This window comes from Oryza sativa, chromosome 1 (assembly GCF_034140825.1).
Source record: "Oryza sativa Japonica Group chromosome 1, ASM3414082v1".
Classification (NCBI taxonomy): Eukaryota; Viridiplantae; Streptophyta; class Magnoliopsida; order Poales; family Poaceae; genus Oryza; species Oryza sativa.
In genome coordinates, this window is record NC_089035.1 from 28,142,690 (window position 1) to 28,158,613 (window position 15,924).

At 43.5% G+C, this 15,924-nt stretch overlaps 2 protein-coding genes across 4 annotated transcripts; both read right to left on the minus strand.

The window, feature by feature from the left end:
- Positions 1-651: 651 nt before the first annotated feature.
- Positions 652-5,298, minus strand: LOC9270876 (NAC domain-containing protein 73). Of its 3 annotated transcripts, none has more exons than XM_015771134.3 (3): positions 4,920-5,298; positions 4,624-4,825; positions 652-1,576 (listed from the first exon to the last, which is right to left on the minus strand). In XM_015771134.3, exons 1-3 carry the CDS (start codon positions 5,085-5,087, stop codon positions 945-947), a joined length of 1,002 nt encoding a protein of 333 aa, XP_015626620.1. In that variant the 5' UTR covers positions 5,088-5,298; the 3' UTR covers positions 652-944. The 3 variants fall into 3 exon arrangements, with proteins under 3 accessions (XP_015626620.1, XP_015626614.1, XP_015626606.1); XM_015771128.3 differs by having other exon boundaries at positions 4,624-4,831; XM_015771120.3 differs by having other exon boundaries at positions 4,624-4,837.
- Positions 5,299-10,599: 5,301 nt separating this feature from the next.
- Positions 10,600-15,134, minus strand: LOC107277503 (pentatricopeptide repeat-containing protein At5g46100). Its single transcript, XM_015774070.3, has 3 exons — positions 13,516-15,134; positions 13,373-13,427; positions 10,600-12,508 (listed from the first exon to the last, which is right to left on the minus strand). The coding sequence occupies exon 1, from the start codon at positions 15,057-15,059 to the stop codon at positions 13,590-13,592; it is 1,470 nt and encodes a 489-aa protein (XP_015629556.1). The 5' UTR covers positions 15,060-15,134; the 3' UTR covers positions 10,600-12,508; positions 13,373-13,427; positions 13,516-13,589.
- Positions 15,135-15,924: the final 790 nt, after the last annotated feature.

Here is a 15,924-nt window from a genome sequence, read left to right on the forward strand (position 1 = left end):
TACGGAACAAGAGGAAGATAACCTGGTCCTCTAGCTAAGTCAGGGGACGGAAACTAGCGATCGAAACGATGACTCTGACAGTGAGGGCGATGTTGTTGGTACAAACGAGAAAGACGATGAGACCGATTGCAACACACTCCCACAGTGACTACTCTGATCATGAGCCTAGCTCACCTGGGCTCACTTGGCTGGTGGGAAATGTTGGTTTTAACTGTCAGGTGGAAGAATGTGGATCTTTTTATCGTCTTGAATTTGTGGGTTAATTTGTTTCTTAATAAACTAGATACTAAAATATTACTTCCTATACCTATACATAGATTGTCAAACTAAGAAAAAAATTCAATAGAGAATTATTGTTTGGGCTGGGATATTCTTACTAGTTGTCTAGCTAAATAATAAGAAAAATGATACTTTACACATGCATAACATTTTTTTTATATTTATGAAAAAGCAAGTCCTTATATTTAAGCGATCAATGTACAATATTGAATTCCAACATTATTTTTGTATAGAACAACATATATATATATATATATATATATATATATATATATATATATATATATATATATATATATATATATATATATATATATATATATATATATATATATATATATATATATATATATATATCATTAAACAAAAAAATTGAGAATGTCAAGTTATATATGTGTACACATGTAACAATAATGAACACTGTAAGAATATCGACCCCCCTACGCTTCAACATCTGTGCAGCAACTCACTCGACACACTCCTTATTGTCCAGTAATACGTACGTAGACGGTTTAGTAAACTCCTTTTTTTTCACTCGATGCAAATTACACCATGCTAGCATGCATGATGCACATTTGCCATCATATACCTGCCCTGCCCTCTCCATCTAACCTATATATATCATCAGTCAAATATGTTTAATTTGCTTTGTTTTCTTCCATCCATCAGGGGCCAAAGCCTGCACCTCCTGTGTGCACCTCAAAGTTAGGCATCGTCAAATGAGCAGAAGCAGCCGCCCTGTTGTTAGGAGCCGCCTGGCTGTAGCCGATTAGCGCCGCCGCTGGGTTGTAGAAATCTACAATGCCTGCAGCTTCCTTCAGCATGCTGCTGTTGTTGCCACCGTGGCCGCCGCCGCCGACGCCGTCGTTATGGTGGTGTTCAGCAGCAGCATTGCTAGCCTTGATGTTGTTACCGGCGACGAGGTCGACGGAGAGGTCCTTGGCCGTCGCTGCCGAGCCGCCGCCGCACTGCCTCGGCTGCGTCTGGTAGAACACCTTGGACACGACGAGCTCGCCGTCCTTCTCCTCCTCGTCGGAGCCCAGGTGGTACTGGTGCATCACCCAGTTGGTCTTCTCCGGCTTGCGCTGCTTGCCGTAGTTGGTGTAGAGCACCAGGATCTTCTTGTACCCCTTCAGCTTGCCGCCGGTGAACACCGGCCGCGTCTTGCCGGTCTTGTGCCACCGCGTCTCGCCGCCCTGCTCGTCGGTGTGCACCTTCCGCCGCTTCCGCGTCCCCGTCGTGTACGCCTTCGACGGGCGGTGGAAGAAGTGCCGGATCAGGCCGTCCTTGCCGACTCCTGAAATTAACAGCGGCAGAAAGAGAACAGTACGGTTAATATGGTAGAGTGCCACACTGCCACTGCTCTCACGAATGAGTTAAGAGATGCAAATGTAATCAATTATATTACGTGCATGCATGCAACAGCAGGTCAGCAACACAACAAGAGTGGCTTCGTAATCGTAGTATCCAGTTGACCAGTTCCAATGTCCTGACGGCTGACGGCTGACGCAGCATAAGACCATTCAGTCAAACTATATGACGAATGGGCCCAGTTAATGATGGTTTTGGGCCGACTCCAGCAATTCTCTGATTCTATCTCTCTCCCCCTGAACTGTTATTGTTTAGTTATTTTTTGCGTCCTTTCCATCATAAGAAAAATACTTGCTCGGTGTTTCAATACATATTCTCTCTGTTCCAAAAATAAATTTATTTTACACTCATCCCATATGTACCAATATAAAACAAAAAGACATACCCTCACTTTATCAAATCTTAATGCAATTATTCCTCATTTTACCTACATTCCAGTGCATCTATTATTTACTTTCACAAACTCTAGTGCAATGAGTGTTCAAAAATAAATTTATTTTAAAATAAATGGGAGAGACAAAAATAAACTTATTCTGAGGTAGGGAGTATTACACTACCAACTTTATTCGTTCGTATAGCTTTGACTATTTTTTTTCTATTAGTATAACAATAATGTGTAACAAAAATTTAGTATTGTAAAAGTACTTAAAAAAACTGCTCTTTTGATTTTTATTTTCAAATTAAATACATATTTGAGAGATGTTGATGGTTAAACTTTAAAGTTTCACCGAATAAAATTATATTTAAAGAGGAGGTGGGGGCGTATTTGTGTTTTGCATCTCTTAACATAGAAATGAAATTTCCCAGGTTGTAAAAAAAGGAAAAGATTATGCATGTTAACTACAACCTTAAACTTTTATAAAAGTGTGATAGACAATCCTAGAATCTTCATACATTATTTAACCATAAACTATCAAAAATAGATTACTTTTTATACAACGGACTGAATTTAAAGTGGTTTAGTGGAGATATGGCGCTGAAGGGTGAAACTATCTTTGAATTTAAAGAATTACTCACCGATAAACTTCAGAAAATCCTTATCCACATTATGGAGTACTTATAATATAATGTAGATAGTAGTGGAGCCATGCTGTGACCCTGTAAGGTCAATTAACCCCGATAGAATTTTTGCAATCAAGTACTATTAGTAAAAAAAATATTTGCATTTCGCGCGAGGTGGATCTTGATCTTGGCTCAGCCACTGAATCTAGGTAAATTTGGTGTAATATAAATAAAATGTATATATGGCCTGAAAATAGTGTGCGGAACTAAATAACACATTTTTATTTGTCGGCTTAATTATTTTCTTACAGATAGAATTAATTTAGGTCAGCTGTAATCTATGAAATGTAAAGAAAATTACTTTGTACCATGGAAGGAGCATCCCCTGCATGCACATTGTTTTCCAGCTCAACACGCATATGTCTAACAGACTACCACACCAATATTCCCATGAGAATACCCCACGAACGGCCGCTAGCTCCAGCACCAACAAAGAAAAAAAATGTTTGCGTTGTAAACGACATAAAGAGCCACTTGCATTGGTTTTTTAATCATAATTAATTCTTGCTAGATAAAAGTATTTGTAATATATCATTTTCTACTGGATTAATATATAGTACAATGGTGACACGTGGTTTATTATTGATAACTGCTTATATGAAAATAGAGTTCCATGAAAATAATATGATCAGTGCACTATAATGTCTCTTGGTGCAATATTTCTATCACTATGGTAGAAAATAGTACAAGTTATCCTGTGGAATGGAATGCAACCCCCCTGAAGAATATAATATTATATTTCCAAAAGCAGGAAAGGCACTCATAATAATTTAAAGTATCTGTCAGTTATTCTTAGGCCATGTTTAGATTCAAAAATTTTTCTTTAAACTTCCAACTTTTCCGTCACATCAAATGTTTAGACACATCCATGTAGCATTAAATGTGGATGAAAAAAAACCAATTCACAGTTTGCATGTAAATAACGAGACGAATCTTTTGAGCCTAATTATGCCATGATTTAACAATGTGATGCTACAGTAAACATTTGCTAATAATGAATTAATTAGGCTTAATAAAATTGTCTCGCAGTTTATAGACGGAATCTGTAATTTGTTTTGTTATTAGTCTTCGTTAATACTTCAAATGTAATTTGTTTTGTTATTAGTCTTCGTTAATACTTTAAATGTGTGTCCGTATAGTTCAAAAAAAATTTGGCACACAAACTAAACATAGCCTTATTGCACAAATATACAATGACTATCCTACCCATGCAAATACACCATTATATATAGGCAAATTAAATACTAGGAATATAAAAGGATAAGGGAAAAACCAGTTCATATTGCAACAAGTCTTTTCAAAGTTTATTCTCCCTTTGATCTGATGTTGCGTGTATCCTGCATGACGTGGACCTTTGATGCACTGTGCTGTCACAATCACTCGTTTTCAATGTGAAATAAACTTTTATGCAAGTAGGAGAAGCAATTACTTCAAAGGCAAACTTTAGCAATATTTATACGGTATCGTGCTCAAATGCAACAACACACGATCGGACATACACGAAATTAATGAAAAACGCAAGGACGATCGACATGTATATACCCTAGTGTGGATGTTACAAATACTAAGCGGCTACGCATGATTGACATATATGAAGCAAGGTCATCAAATTGGAAACGACCAGTAAAACTTTATATCAAAATAGGGAATTTTAAACTGAGAATCAACCAAGCAAGAAAATGTTTTGTCAGGAGTACTTCCGTGACGGACAGCACCTATAGTTTCCACGTCCCGTCCAGATCTGATCATCTTTGCAATTGCTATAGCTGATGGCACAATGTAATTAAGCATGCAAGCTAGCTGATCGAGACAAATGCACTTATGTAGATCATGAACTGATGAAACTAAAACTGATTCGATATATGTCGATGAGTCGTAGGAAAAGCATGCATGTAAGTATATTATACGTGCCTGGAAGCCTCTCGGGATGGGTGTAGCAGATGCCGTTCTCGCCCTCGATGGTGGGGATGAACTCGTCGATGAGGGGGTGGAGCTTCCGCGCGTCAGGCCTCGCCTTCCCTTCCAGGTGCTCCAGCAGCTCCTGGTCCGTCGGGTCGAACTTCACCCCGGCCGGCAGCCCCGGCAGGTCCTGGATCGTCGCCGCCGCCGCTGCCTGCAACTGACTCTACACCATGCTCAATGCCATCCAACATGTACACAGGAGACCGATCGATCGATCGAGCAGGGAGGAAGCTCTAGCTAGCTACCTGCTCATACTGCGCGCGGTGGCCGCAGGAGGGGCAGGTCTTGATGAGGTTGACGTGCTGGGAGACCTGCTGCTGCTGCTGCTGCTTCTTGGCCGCGGCCACGGCGGCGGCGGTGGCCAGGTTGTTCTCCACGGCGCGCACGTCGTTGAAGCTGTTGCACCATGTCATGGCTGTATAATCCAACAAGACGAGAGATCGTGCAGAGAGAGCGAGCCAGAAAGCCTCTCTCTCTCTCTCTCCCTGTCCCTCCCTCCGGCCTACGCTTTGCTCGTCGCCCCCATATGCGGCAAACGTTAAGGCGAGACCCCGCGCGCGGGAGGAGGGAGAGAGAAAGGAGGAGAGGAGGGAACAAAGCGGCCTGATCGACGAGAGGGAGAACAAAGAGAAAAGAGAGGGGAGCTATAGGAAGCTTGTCCCTGTTAAAAGCTACTCCTACTAGCTGCTAATCGCCTAATCCTCCCTGCCTGCCTTCCCGGCCCAGCTGCTGCGCGCGGCTACTGATTTTCTATCTCCATCTGGTACAGACCAAGGAGGAGAATGAAGGTGGATTCTAAACACTAATCAGAGTTTGATTTGTTATTTTTGTTACAACTTATAGAAGTTGAATTTGAACTTGCATATTTGTGGGGTGATATATTACATATGAATCTATCTTGTCAAATTTTTTTGAATTTTTTTCATACACATTTAGTTGACATACAACAAATGGGTGTATCTACCTAGGTGATTAAAAGTGTTTCCGGAGGAGAATACATCAATTCTCACACCAACTTTTCGGTTGGCGCTTCCCAGGAAGATCGCCACGAGCTGATCTCTCTCTCTCTCTCTCTCTCTCTCTCTCTCTCTCTCTCTCTCTCTCTCTCTGGCGAGGCAGGCAGAGGCAGAACCGGCAGTGCATCAGCTGTGTAGTGCAGGCAACAACTACAGAAAGAACACTCCACAAAAGGAGCAAGAGACTAGGATTAGAGAGAGATCGAGCTAGCTATAGGGGACGTACGTGCAACAGCTAGCTAGGAGATCAAAATGAAAGGCTAAAGCGATCGATTAACAGGCTGAACAATGAGCGTTTGACAGCTATGGGCATGGACGGATATGTGTCATGTGTGTCGTCGTCGCGAGGTGTGCGGCAACACGCGCGGATGATAAACTGACAATAAATCAATCAATCAAACTCCATAGCTAATTAAGCTAGGCGAACAGCGAGAGCGAATCATAGAACGCAGGGGATCGATCCGGGCGAATGATGCGGTGTTGCTTGGCCCTCAAGTCTGGGCTTGCTAATGCAAACCGTATACGTGAGCCGCAAACCAGGCGCCGGATTCTCTGCGCGCGAGTTGCTGCGTGTACATCTCCCGATCGAGATATGGACGTCCGGCCACCACACGTACACACCACACCAATTTGACGGTTAACATTTACACGTCAGAAATGACACCGGCCGGTGTTAATATAGCTTAGCTGCTGCTATAGCGCTGGTCGTACGTACTACTACTATAGTATAGTCCATGGCCAAAGGCTTGCGTTGCAAGAAAGCACCTACACTTGCGATTAACCGGAAGACCCGTACACCAAACGCATATGAAATGCATGACGAAGCGATTGGTCGAGGAGAAGGTTGCGCGAAATGCGTGTACTTTGGCTGGGGTTTAAATTAAAGGCGGCAGGATGACCTACATTCTCCTCCGCGCGCGCGAGACCCCGGCTGGTACGGTGCGCGCAGGGTGTGCGTGCGTGCATGTACGTGCAGGTAGCCGCTGCGAAATACGTATACGCACACATATACTAACCACTGTTCATCGTTTCAACACGGTTAGCTAGCTCTATAGCTATCCAATCAGTTGGTAAACAAACTATACACGTACACTTTGATTAATATTATTCCATTCGATCTGTGATTTATGGTGTGTATGACGTTCGATCGATATAACTCTATCAAACTGGGGGATTGCGAATACCCTAAGCTATTTCGCAATAGAATACAGATGAGAGAGGAGAGGGTTGGGGGAAAAGGCAAAGGAGGGACAGAGAGGAGGTAGCTAGATGCATGAGAGAGAGGGAATTAGACCGGCTGGCCAAAAGCGTACGTGTGGAGGAGGGGGAGGAGGAGGAGGAGGGTGGAGTGGAGATGGGGCAACCTGATTCGATCGCGAGGACGTCCCACCACACCACACCACACCACACCGCCCCACCTGCAACACGCACAACACCCTACTACTTGGCAGCACGATTGATCGCCTGTCAGTCAGTCGTCTCTCGCGGATGGATCGAGTCGCGGGGGGTGGCGGCTGGGCTGGCTGCGGTGTGCGCGCGCGTGCGTGACCGCGTGAGATGGGGATGGATTTGGGAGAGAGAGGGACTTTTAGATATGAGGTCACCGTAGAGTGTCTTGGAAGAGAGAAATGATGATAGTAGTGTATAGAGCCCAGCCCCCAGCGACAAAAGGACTCCTGAACGACCGAGCCGGGGGGGCGCGCGCGTACGTCGTCGATCCACCGGTCGAGACGAGGCGCGTCCGCGCGTGTATTGATCCGTCCCGTACGTTGATCGATCTGGGCGTTTGGGGGCCATGTGCAGATGCGTCGTGGCGTGCGTGAACATGCGCACCTGCGGGATTTGGACCGGTCGATCTAAGTTTGAGGGCGTGGATTTGGGACCATTGATCTTCGGCGTATCGGTCCGGCCGGTCGCGATGAGCTAAGCGATACGTCATGCCCCTGGATCAGATTGACAGGAATCAGAGATTAGTTAATTAAGTATAATACTCCCTCCATACTCGTAAAGACAGTGACACGGTTTCCAAAATACAACTTTGACTTCTTATTTCTATAAAAATATTTATTGAAAAGTGATATATGTATACTTTTATGAAAGTATTTTTCAAGACAAATCTATATATATAATTTTTACATTTTTAAACTCAACAACTTAAGAGTTATTCATAATTTATATTTTCAAGGTTTGACTTAAACATTGTTCTAAAAGACTTCCTTTATGAGTATGGAGGGAGTATAAGTAGTACTAGGCACTACTCCCTCCGTTTCCAATTAATCATCGTATTATAGGAGCGCACCAAGATCAAAAAAAAAAAGAAAAATCCATAACTCTCATATACTTATATTTACTTTGGTAACAAACTCGATGCATGTGGACAATTCTCACTATTTTCTAACTAATAACAAACCAAGACATCACTTTGGTTGTAAAATATTATGTGCAGGGATACATGCACCAATATTCATTTACTCCCATACACAGATAACGAATAGACTTATGTAATGATAATAATATGATGATCACTTGGGAATAACCCCAAAAAAGTTAGATGATGATCAATTGGGAATAGAGGGAGTATATTATAAGACGTTTTGGCATTTCCATCGCTCGTTTAGATCCACTAACATCTATACGAATTTGGACACATATATGAAGCACATATATGGATCCATGCATAACTATATTCAAAATCCAAACATCTTATAATGTGAAACAAATGAAGTAGGTGAGAATTAACAAGGGTATTTAAGGTATAGCATTATACTCCCAAACATTGCCACACCTCCTTACAAAACCTAGCCAAAGGTGTGGTCATAAATTGATGGCCACACCTCTTAGACAAGGTTTGGCTAAAAGATGGGTGTAAGACATGTGGGCCTTTGAATTGAAAAACTATGGTATGCCATAACTTTGATAGTGAAACAAATATACTCCATATGTACCATATATGGCAATTTTGTACTGGATGAGACATCCTAAAACTACGAATCTGGACAGGGGCATGTCCAGATTCGTAGTTATAAGATGTGTCACATCCAGCACGCCCCTATCCAAATTCATAGTTATAGAATGCGTCATATCTGACACTAGATTGCTATATTAATTATGGGACGGAAGTGGTATATCCTAGAAAGGGTGGTGAAGTTTGGCAAAATAAGGGAGTGACCCAAACAACCACAAGCATAACTTCAGGCTGATTACAACGTGTTAGTCGCCAACCCTTGAGGATATTATATGGACTATAATTACTGGTATTTTAAGATTGAAATTCAAATATTATGTTAAATGTATGATCACTCAGATTTAAATGTCTTTTAAAGGATGTTTCTACTTTAAAAGTTTCTATATATATACCTTGTGTATATAAACTTAATTAAGAAAAAAATAAAACCGTGTGAGCGGAAAAAAATAGAAGTAGGGTGTTTGCGAGGGGTCATTAGACTTCTCTCTCAAAGTGTCTAATTAGTAAAGAATAGATAGATAGATAGATAGATAGATAGATAGATAGATGTAGATGAGTACATGGTTAGGCTACCTTTTAGCATAGTCGACATGTGTCAAATTAGTACACCAGATGGGGCAATAGATGGGAGAATGTATATTTTATTTTGAAAGTTTAATGTTGTATGGTTTGATCAATAATTAGCCAGATTCGTGCATTTAGTGTATTAAAAAGTACCTTGAATTGCTTTAGTTTCAGAAAAAGTACCTTGAATATGTTTTACTTAATGGTCAAAGTTTAAACTTTAATACTTTTTAGAAAATAATATACAGCCTACGAAAAAATAATTTAACACCCTTTCCTCAACCCCCCCAAAAAAAACCAAAAAAAAGAACAGTTGAGGTATATTATTCGTTTTCTTCAACGAGATTTGCAACCTATTTCTACACACCAATAATATTATTTTTCACATGTATTTTCTCCATGCATATTTGGTTGAAGAAAAAAAAGTTTAATCTGAGTATATAATCTCATTGTGCTTCTCAGGAGGGCATATAAAAAGCACAAAGTGTGCACGTATCTGCTTCTCCCTCGAAGAGTTAAAAATAACTGGTCCATATGTATCTTGACATGCAAGCGTCTCCCTATTGTTCGACTGTGACAATCTTTGCGTTAGACTACAACAAATATACGCGTCGTCGATTAGTTGGAGAGGTATATGCGTCGTTGGTAAGTAGTGTAATCTAATCAGGTACTCCACTGCTACTAATACTATTTAATTTAACTTGTAGGGCAAGTCTCACCATCTATAGCTAGCTCCGTCATGTTGAAAAACGGAGGCAGTACTTCGATCCGAGAGAATCGGAATTATGTTGGAGTTTGACATTTTACCACACTTTTTCAACAGATGGGTATGAAAATGCACAAAGACTTCAAGGATGCAATCACTTCTCCAACTTGCTCTCTGACTCTACCATGCGCCTTAAATTTTCGCAGAAAGCTAGAAAAAGGCACGTTTTTTTTTCTCATTTCTCTTGATATTTCAGAGTACTTTTCTCAACATCAAGGAATGAATGAACGATCGGTATGAAATGAACATTGGCAGTCAAAGATATTACTAGTAATTTCTCAGTGACAGTCTCTCATATTTTATTCGAGAGAATTTTAACCCCCAAAAAAAATCTAGAGAGCAGTTAATTACTACGAATACAGGGATTGCTTTTGTAGGACTTTCATGTGATTTGGTACATGATGGACAACGACATATATCGACCATTGGCGATTAGATGTTGCTTCGTGTGACACTGACACTGGACTTGCTTCTGATGCATTCCATATATCGCACGATAGAGTACATGTACCTAACTGAACCTGATGTATCCATGTGAGTGATACCACCTCTAGCTAAGCTACCACGAAGAACTGAACTCGCCTAGTGAAGCCAAGAGACAAGACAAATGTTACTTACACTGAAGCTTTTTCAGAGGATAAAAACAGTTAATTAAGGGGCGTCACACGCACACCAAGGCAATTCGGTATGCAGATATACAAAGCTCTGACCTTTACTAGATCATTGGCTACAACTAAAGCTCCGGGCATGATCATGCCATGATATGTGCAAATTTAAAGGGATGGAAAGAAGGAATCACATGATTAAAGCCGTATGCTGTCGCCTCTGATGATCGGCAGCTTTTAATTTACAATGTTCCCCAGACTCCTGGTAGCAGTAGCACACTGTCGCCTCATGTCTTGAGAATTGCAGATGCAGCTTGGTTATCACTCAGAGATCAGCTAGGAGGACCACTGCATACATGCAGGAGGATTTGTCTCAAGGAAAGTGTTTTACTTGGAGGAGCCTAAACTGTTTTGTTCCAATGGTCTTTATGTGGTCGCCTAGGTGAGGCAAGCATGCATGCAGGTTTGTCTCTACTCTCAAATGCTGTTGTTCTGTTCTCAAAAAAGAAAAAAGAAGTGCTGTTGTTCTGAAGATTGTCGAGGATGATCGATGTTCTCTTTGCAGGCTTTGCAGCCTTATATTGGGCTGGGCTTTGCATCTATGAGTTTGGATCAGCCCATTTTTGCCTCTGACATATGCATGGCTCGGTGGATCCACATCTATGAGCAAGGCATTGTAGTTCTTCATACCAGATGAAAAGAATCAAACCAAATGCATAATCCAGTTAAGCACGGCTAGGAGGGAACATCTATTTACGTGTATATATAACTGCCACAGAACAATTTTAGACCCAAAAAACTGTTCTTTCCGTTACCAATGTGCGTCTACAACTGTTGGAGCTCAAAAAAGAGAAACTGGAACACCAAACATTCTCGCATTTCTTGCCAGCAGAACTCCCAGTTCATTTAATTTTTGCATCTTTCTTGCAAGAAGGCATCCATAAACGGACAACAAACAGAAACAGAGTAACAGACCATTACCTTCCTTCCCTTCAAATCCCTTCCTTTTCCATTGATAAAATCCCTAGTTGCGTCTCCTCTAACAAAAGATCACCAACGCTAAATAGAACGAACTGGACGAAGAGGACAGCTACTATGTCTGCTCCACACCACCGTCACCACAACATGGAATTGCTGGCAGGATCAGAGGAATCCTCTTTTGTTGAATATATTTGATCGTACCAGCAACATGAGCCCATGCAGAAAACAATCGCCCAGACATAAGAACATCAAATTTCTTCCTTCAGACACTGTCCCTGTCTTCCAATTCCTGGCTCCAACCTTGGCAACGGCAGCACAAGGCCCCTGCAGTGACAATGTTACATTCATCAAATGGTAACATGATGGTTCTTTGTGCGTTGCCCTGCTTTGTTCTCAGTTTCACAGATAGCTTCAGGGATAAGGAAGGGAATGCGCGCTATAGGTTTGTCGCATTCAAGGGATTGTGGGGTCATCGACAATCAAGCACCTCTTGATCCACACGTTGTAGTTGAATGAATACAATTTCTAGACTTTGTCCATTGAACTGTTTCAGCAATGACTTTTGTTTCTATAGCGCTGTTAGACCAAAATGTGGTGTCTTGCTTCAATCCAATACCGTAAGAGTAAGCAAAGAAAGTTCTCATAATATTGCTGACTATTATAGTGGTTATTGGCAGAATGCAGTTTGTCAGCTTCCCAGCCACCCACCATGACATTGGCTTTCCACTCTCCACAACAGTCTGGTAATCAAAGATCTTGCTCGCTCAAATTCATGTTGATTGATCAAACAGGTGTAATCCCCTCAACATAGACAGAAAAACATACAGTAGCATGTATCTCAATACTTGATATTTTGGCTGTTGACTTTTTCTCATGGTTATACTCCTAGCCAATAGAATGAAGATCCATAATTCCATATTTTGCGATGCTGTTTAGCCTGTTCCATTAAGTGAATTCATAGATTAAGCATGTTAGACATGTCATAAGCAGAGGATTCACTATGACAATTAAGCAGCATAAACTCTAAAGAAAGCTATCAGAACAAAAGTACAGTGAATTTCTTTTGGAAAACAAGGTTATTATATGCAAGTGGAAAGTAATAAACATATTTGATTTAATCTTTATGGAGGGAACCGATGGAAAACATCACTAGAAACTGTGCATTTCCAGGGAGGTTCACATTGTAGAGATTTTCTTTTGCCGTGCAATAAACCTGAACAATTGATATGCTACTCAGCAGTCCATAAGAAAATGAAAGAAAAATGAATAGAATAAAATCGACATATGAAAATATGAAACAGTGCAATAACCTAGCTAACATTTCACTTTCCCAATAAATCTACCTAACATTGGTTGTACAATATGTCAATAATTACATTTGACTTAACTGCCTAGCTTGCTATGCAATAGTTTGAGCTACAGGTTTTGATCATTTATCACCAAACTCCACATATATGAACAATTAAAGTTAATGCTTAGTATATTTACGTATGTACTCCCTCCGGTTTCATTTTAATTGACGCTTTGGACAATGACACGCTCTACAAGATATACCTTTGACCTTATTTTTCTATTATAATATATACAATAAATAAATGCATGTTTACTTTTATTATAGTGTTTTGAAAGACAAATCTATATATGTTTTTCTAGTTTCTTTAAACTAAATATTTTTAAAGTTATTGATGGTCAAAGTTATAAAAATTTAACCTCAACCATGTCCAAAACATCAATTAATATAGAACCGGAGGGAGTAATGAACAAGATGTATGGGACTATGGAAAACAACATCGCACCATACCTGAACACTGCCAACTGCTCGTAACTTCAAAAAAAAACAGATATCATTACATAACCTGGAAAAGTGAACACCAAAATGTAAGATCTATCGACAACAAATCTCCCACTTGTGTAACAGCATAGAAAGAGTAAGAAGTATATGACCTCTGAGCACAATGTTTGCTTGGCAACAGCTCGCGCATACGATGTATCAGTGGAGTGTAGTCTGTACCTTTATTTCAATTTGAAACGGTTAACTGGCTCCACATTTCCTCAGCTTCTTGTCTTACCTTTTTCTTACTCCAATATGCACGTACAATCGTATCCCATGTTTCCCTCTCAGGGATGCATCTCTCTGATAACATGTCACGCACAACATGAGCAGCTTTCTCTAAATTGTTCTTTTTCGATAAGCACTCGACAAGGAGATGGAAAGTTGTTGGCTTGGTAGAAATTCCACGGGTACGCATGCTCTGGTACACCTGAAAAGCCCTTACAACTTCACCCTTAGAACACAGTGCTGTCACCACTGCATCATTTATCCTGCCATGCAGGCTCCAAGTCAAGCGGTTTGGTCGGATGCCAGCAAAATTCATCTCATCGAGGTAATTTGAAGCCTCCAAAGCCCTTCCTGCATCACATAGCCCAACAATTAGCTTACCGAACAACCCAGCATCAGGCTTCCTCCCCTGGAGACGCATCCGGTCTAAAATCTCCATGGCCTGACCCAGACAGCCCTCCTTACAGAGCCCATCAATAACAGAACTGTATGTGATTGTATTTGGAAGCTTCCTCTCCTTAACCATCCTGTCCAGCAGCTCCACTGCTGAGGCGGCACGCCCACCCTTGCACAATCCATCGATCAGTGAACTGTATGTTACCACATTCGGCATGATCCCTCTCCTAGCCATTTCATCGAACAGTTTCAGAGCATCATCAAAGCAAGCCTCCCGCGCGAGCCAGTGGATAAGAGTGGTGTAAGTAACCACCGTTGGTGCAGTGCCATTCGCAATCATCTCCGCGAACAGGTCGCGGGCCTCCGGCAGCCGGCCGCGGCGGCAGAGCCCATCGATCACAGTATTGTAGGAGCACGCGTCGGGTTTGGGGATGTTCCGAAAAACGCGAACGGCGTCGTCGATGGGGACGGCGGCGTCGGAGCAGTGGGCCTTGACGAGGACATTGTAGGTGGCGGTGGTGGGGGCAAAGCCGGCGGCGCGCATGTCGGCGAGGAGGGAGCGGGCCAGGGAGAGGTGGGAGTGAGCGACGAGGGCGGCGAGGACCGCGGTGTAGGAGCGGGCGGAGTGCGGGAGGCCGAGGGCGGAGGGCGCGGAGCGGAAGAGGTGGAGCGCGGCGAGGGGCTGGTGGGCGCGGGAGTAGGCGCGGAGGAGGGAGAGGAACGGGGGCTCGAGCTCGCCGGGCGAGGGGAAGAGCTCGCGCGAGCGGGAGAGGAGGGAGGATGCGAGCGGGAGGAGGCTGGCGGAGGCGAGGCGGGACGTGAGGAGGGAGACGGTGTCGCGCGACGGGAGGACGGGCGCGGCGGCGGCGGCCGTGGAATCGTCGGGCGGGGACGCGGACGAGGGCCTGGCGGTGGCCGCGTCGAAGAGCGCCAGGGCCCGGCGCGGGTCACGCTCCGCGCGGACCAGGCGGTGGAGGTGGTCGGCGGTGAGGGTCTTGGGCCATCTGGTCGCCGAGGGGGTGGCCGGCGGCATTGGGCTGCGGCGGCGGCGGCGGGATGGGCAAAGCCTGCGTGTACGAGGCGGGACAGAGGTGTTCGGCGGAATGCTGCCCTGCCCTGGCAACACGAGGACCTCTAGCAAGTGCGCGCAGTTGCGTGACCGAACATTTGTCGGGCCGGCCAAATGTCAAAGAAAAGGATGGGCCTATTTCGGCCATAGCTGAAAATTAATTAGGGCCTGCTTGGGAATTAAGGACCTTTCTCGACCGGAATAAGTTCACCAGAGGTCCCTCAACTTAACAGCGAGACTTTTGAGATCCCCTAACCACAAAACCAGAAATTTCCACCCCTAAACTTTACGAAACCGTGTAAAAAAGGTCCCAGGGCAGTATGGATCTCTAGTTTCGCTGATGTGGCATCCTAGTTAGCAAAAAAAAATAAAAAAAATTATAGGGCCACATGTAAGTGAGAAGAAAAAAATGTGGGACCCACACTTCTTTTTGGTTTTCTTTTCTCTTTTCTTTCTCCTCTTCTCTTCTCTTCTCCGGAAGCCGCCGGCGGTAGAGGGAGCCTGGGAGAGAGGGGGCAGGGGTGGGCGAAGTGGCCACTGGCGAGCGCGGCAGTGGGCGGCTGGAGAGGGGGGAAGAGGTGGCCGGTGAGCCTGCGAGGGAGGAGAGGGGGGCGGCGGTGGGTGGAGCAGCAGCGGGAGAGAAGAGAGAGGGGGTCGCGCCGGCCGAGCTTCACTTGCGAGCTCGTCGGCGGCAATGGCGTCCCTCCGCGCGCTCCCCCTTCTCGTCCTGGGCATGGCGTTGTGCGCACTCGCGTTGTTCCCCTTCGTCGCCTCTGCGTCCCGTGACCTCCGCCACCATCCCGCGGGCTTCGTCATCGGCGGGAGAGGG

Coding starts and splice junctions, on each gene's coding strand:
- LOC9270876 (XM_015771120.3), bottom strand. CDS start 5,087: ATGACATGGTGCAACAGCTTCAACGACGTGCGCGCCGTGGAGAACAAC. Junction 4,838..4,919: donor ACCGCGCGCAGTATGAGCAG/GTAGCTAGCTAG, acceptor AGCATGGTGTAG/AGTCAGTTGCAGGCAGCGGC. Junction 1,577..4,623: donor CCATCCCGAGAGGCTTCCAG/GCACGTATAATA, acceptor TGTTAATTTCAG/GAGTCGGCAAGGACGGCCTG.
- LOC107277503 (XM_015774070.3), bottom strand. CDS start 15,059: ATGCCGCCGGCCACCCCCTCGGCGACCAGATGGCCCAAGACCCTCACC.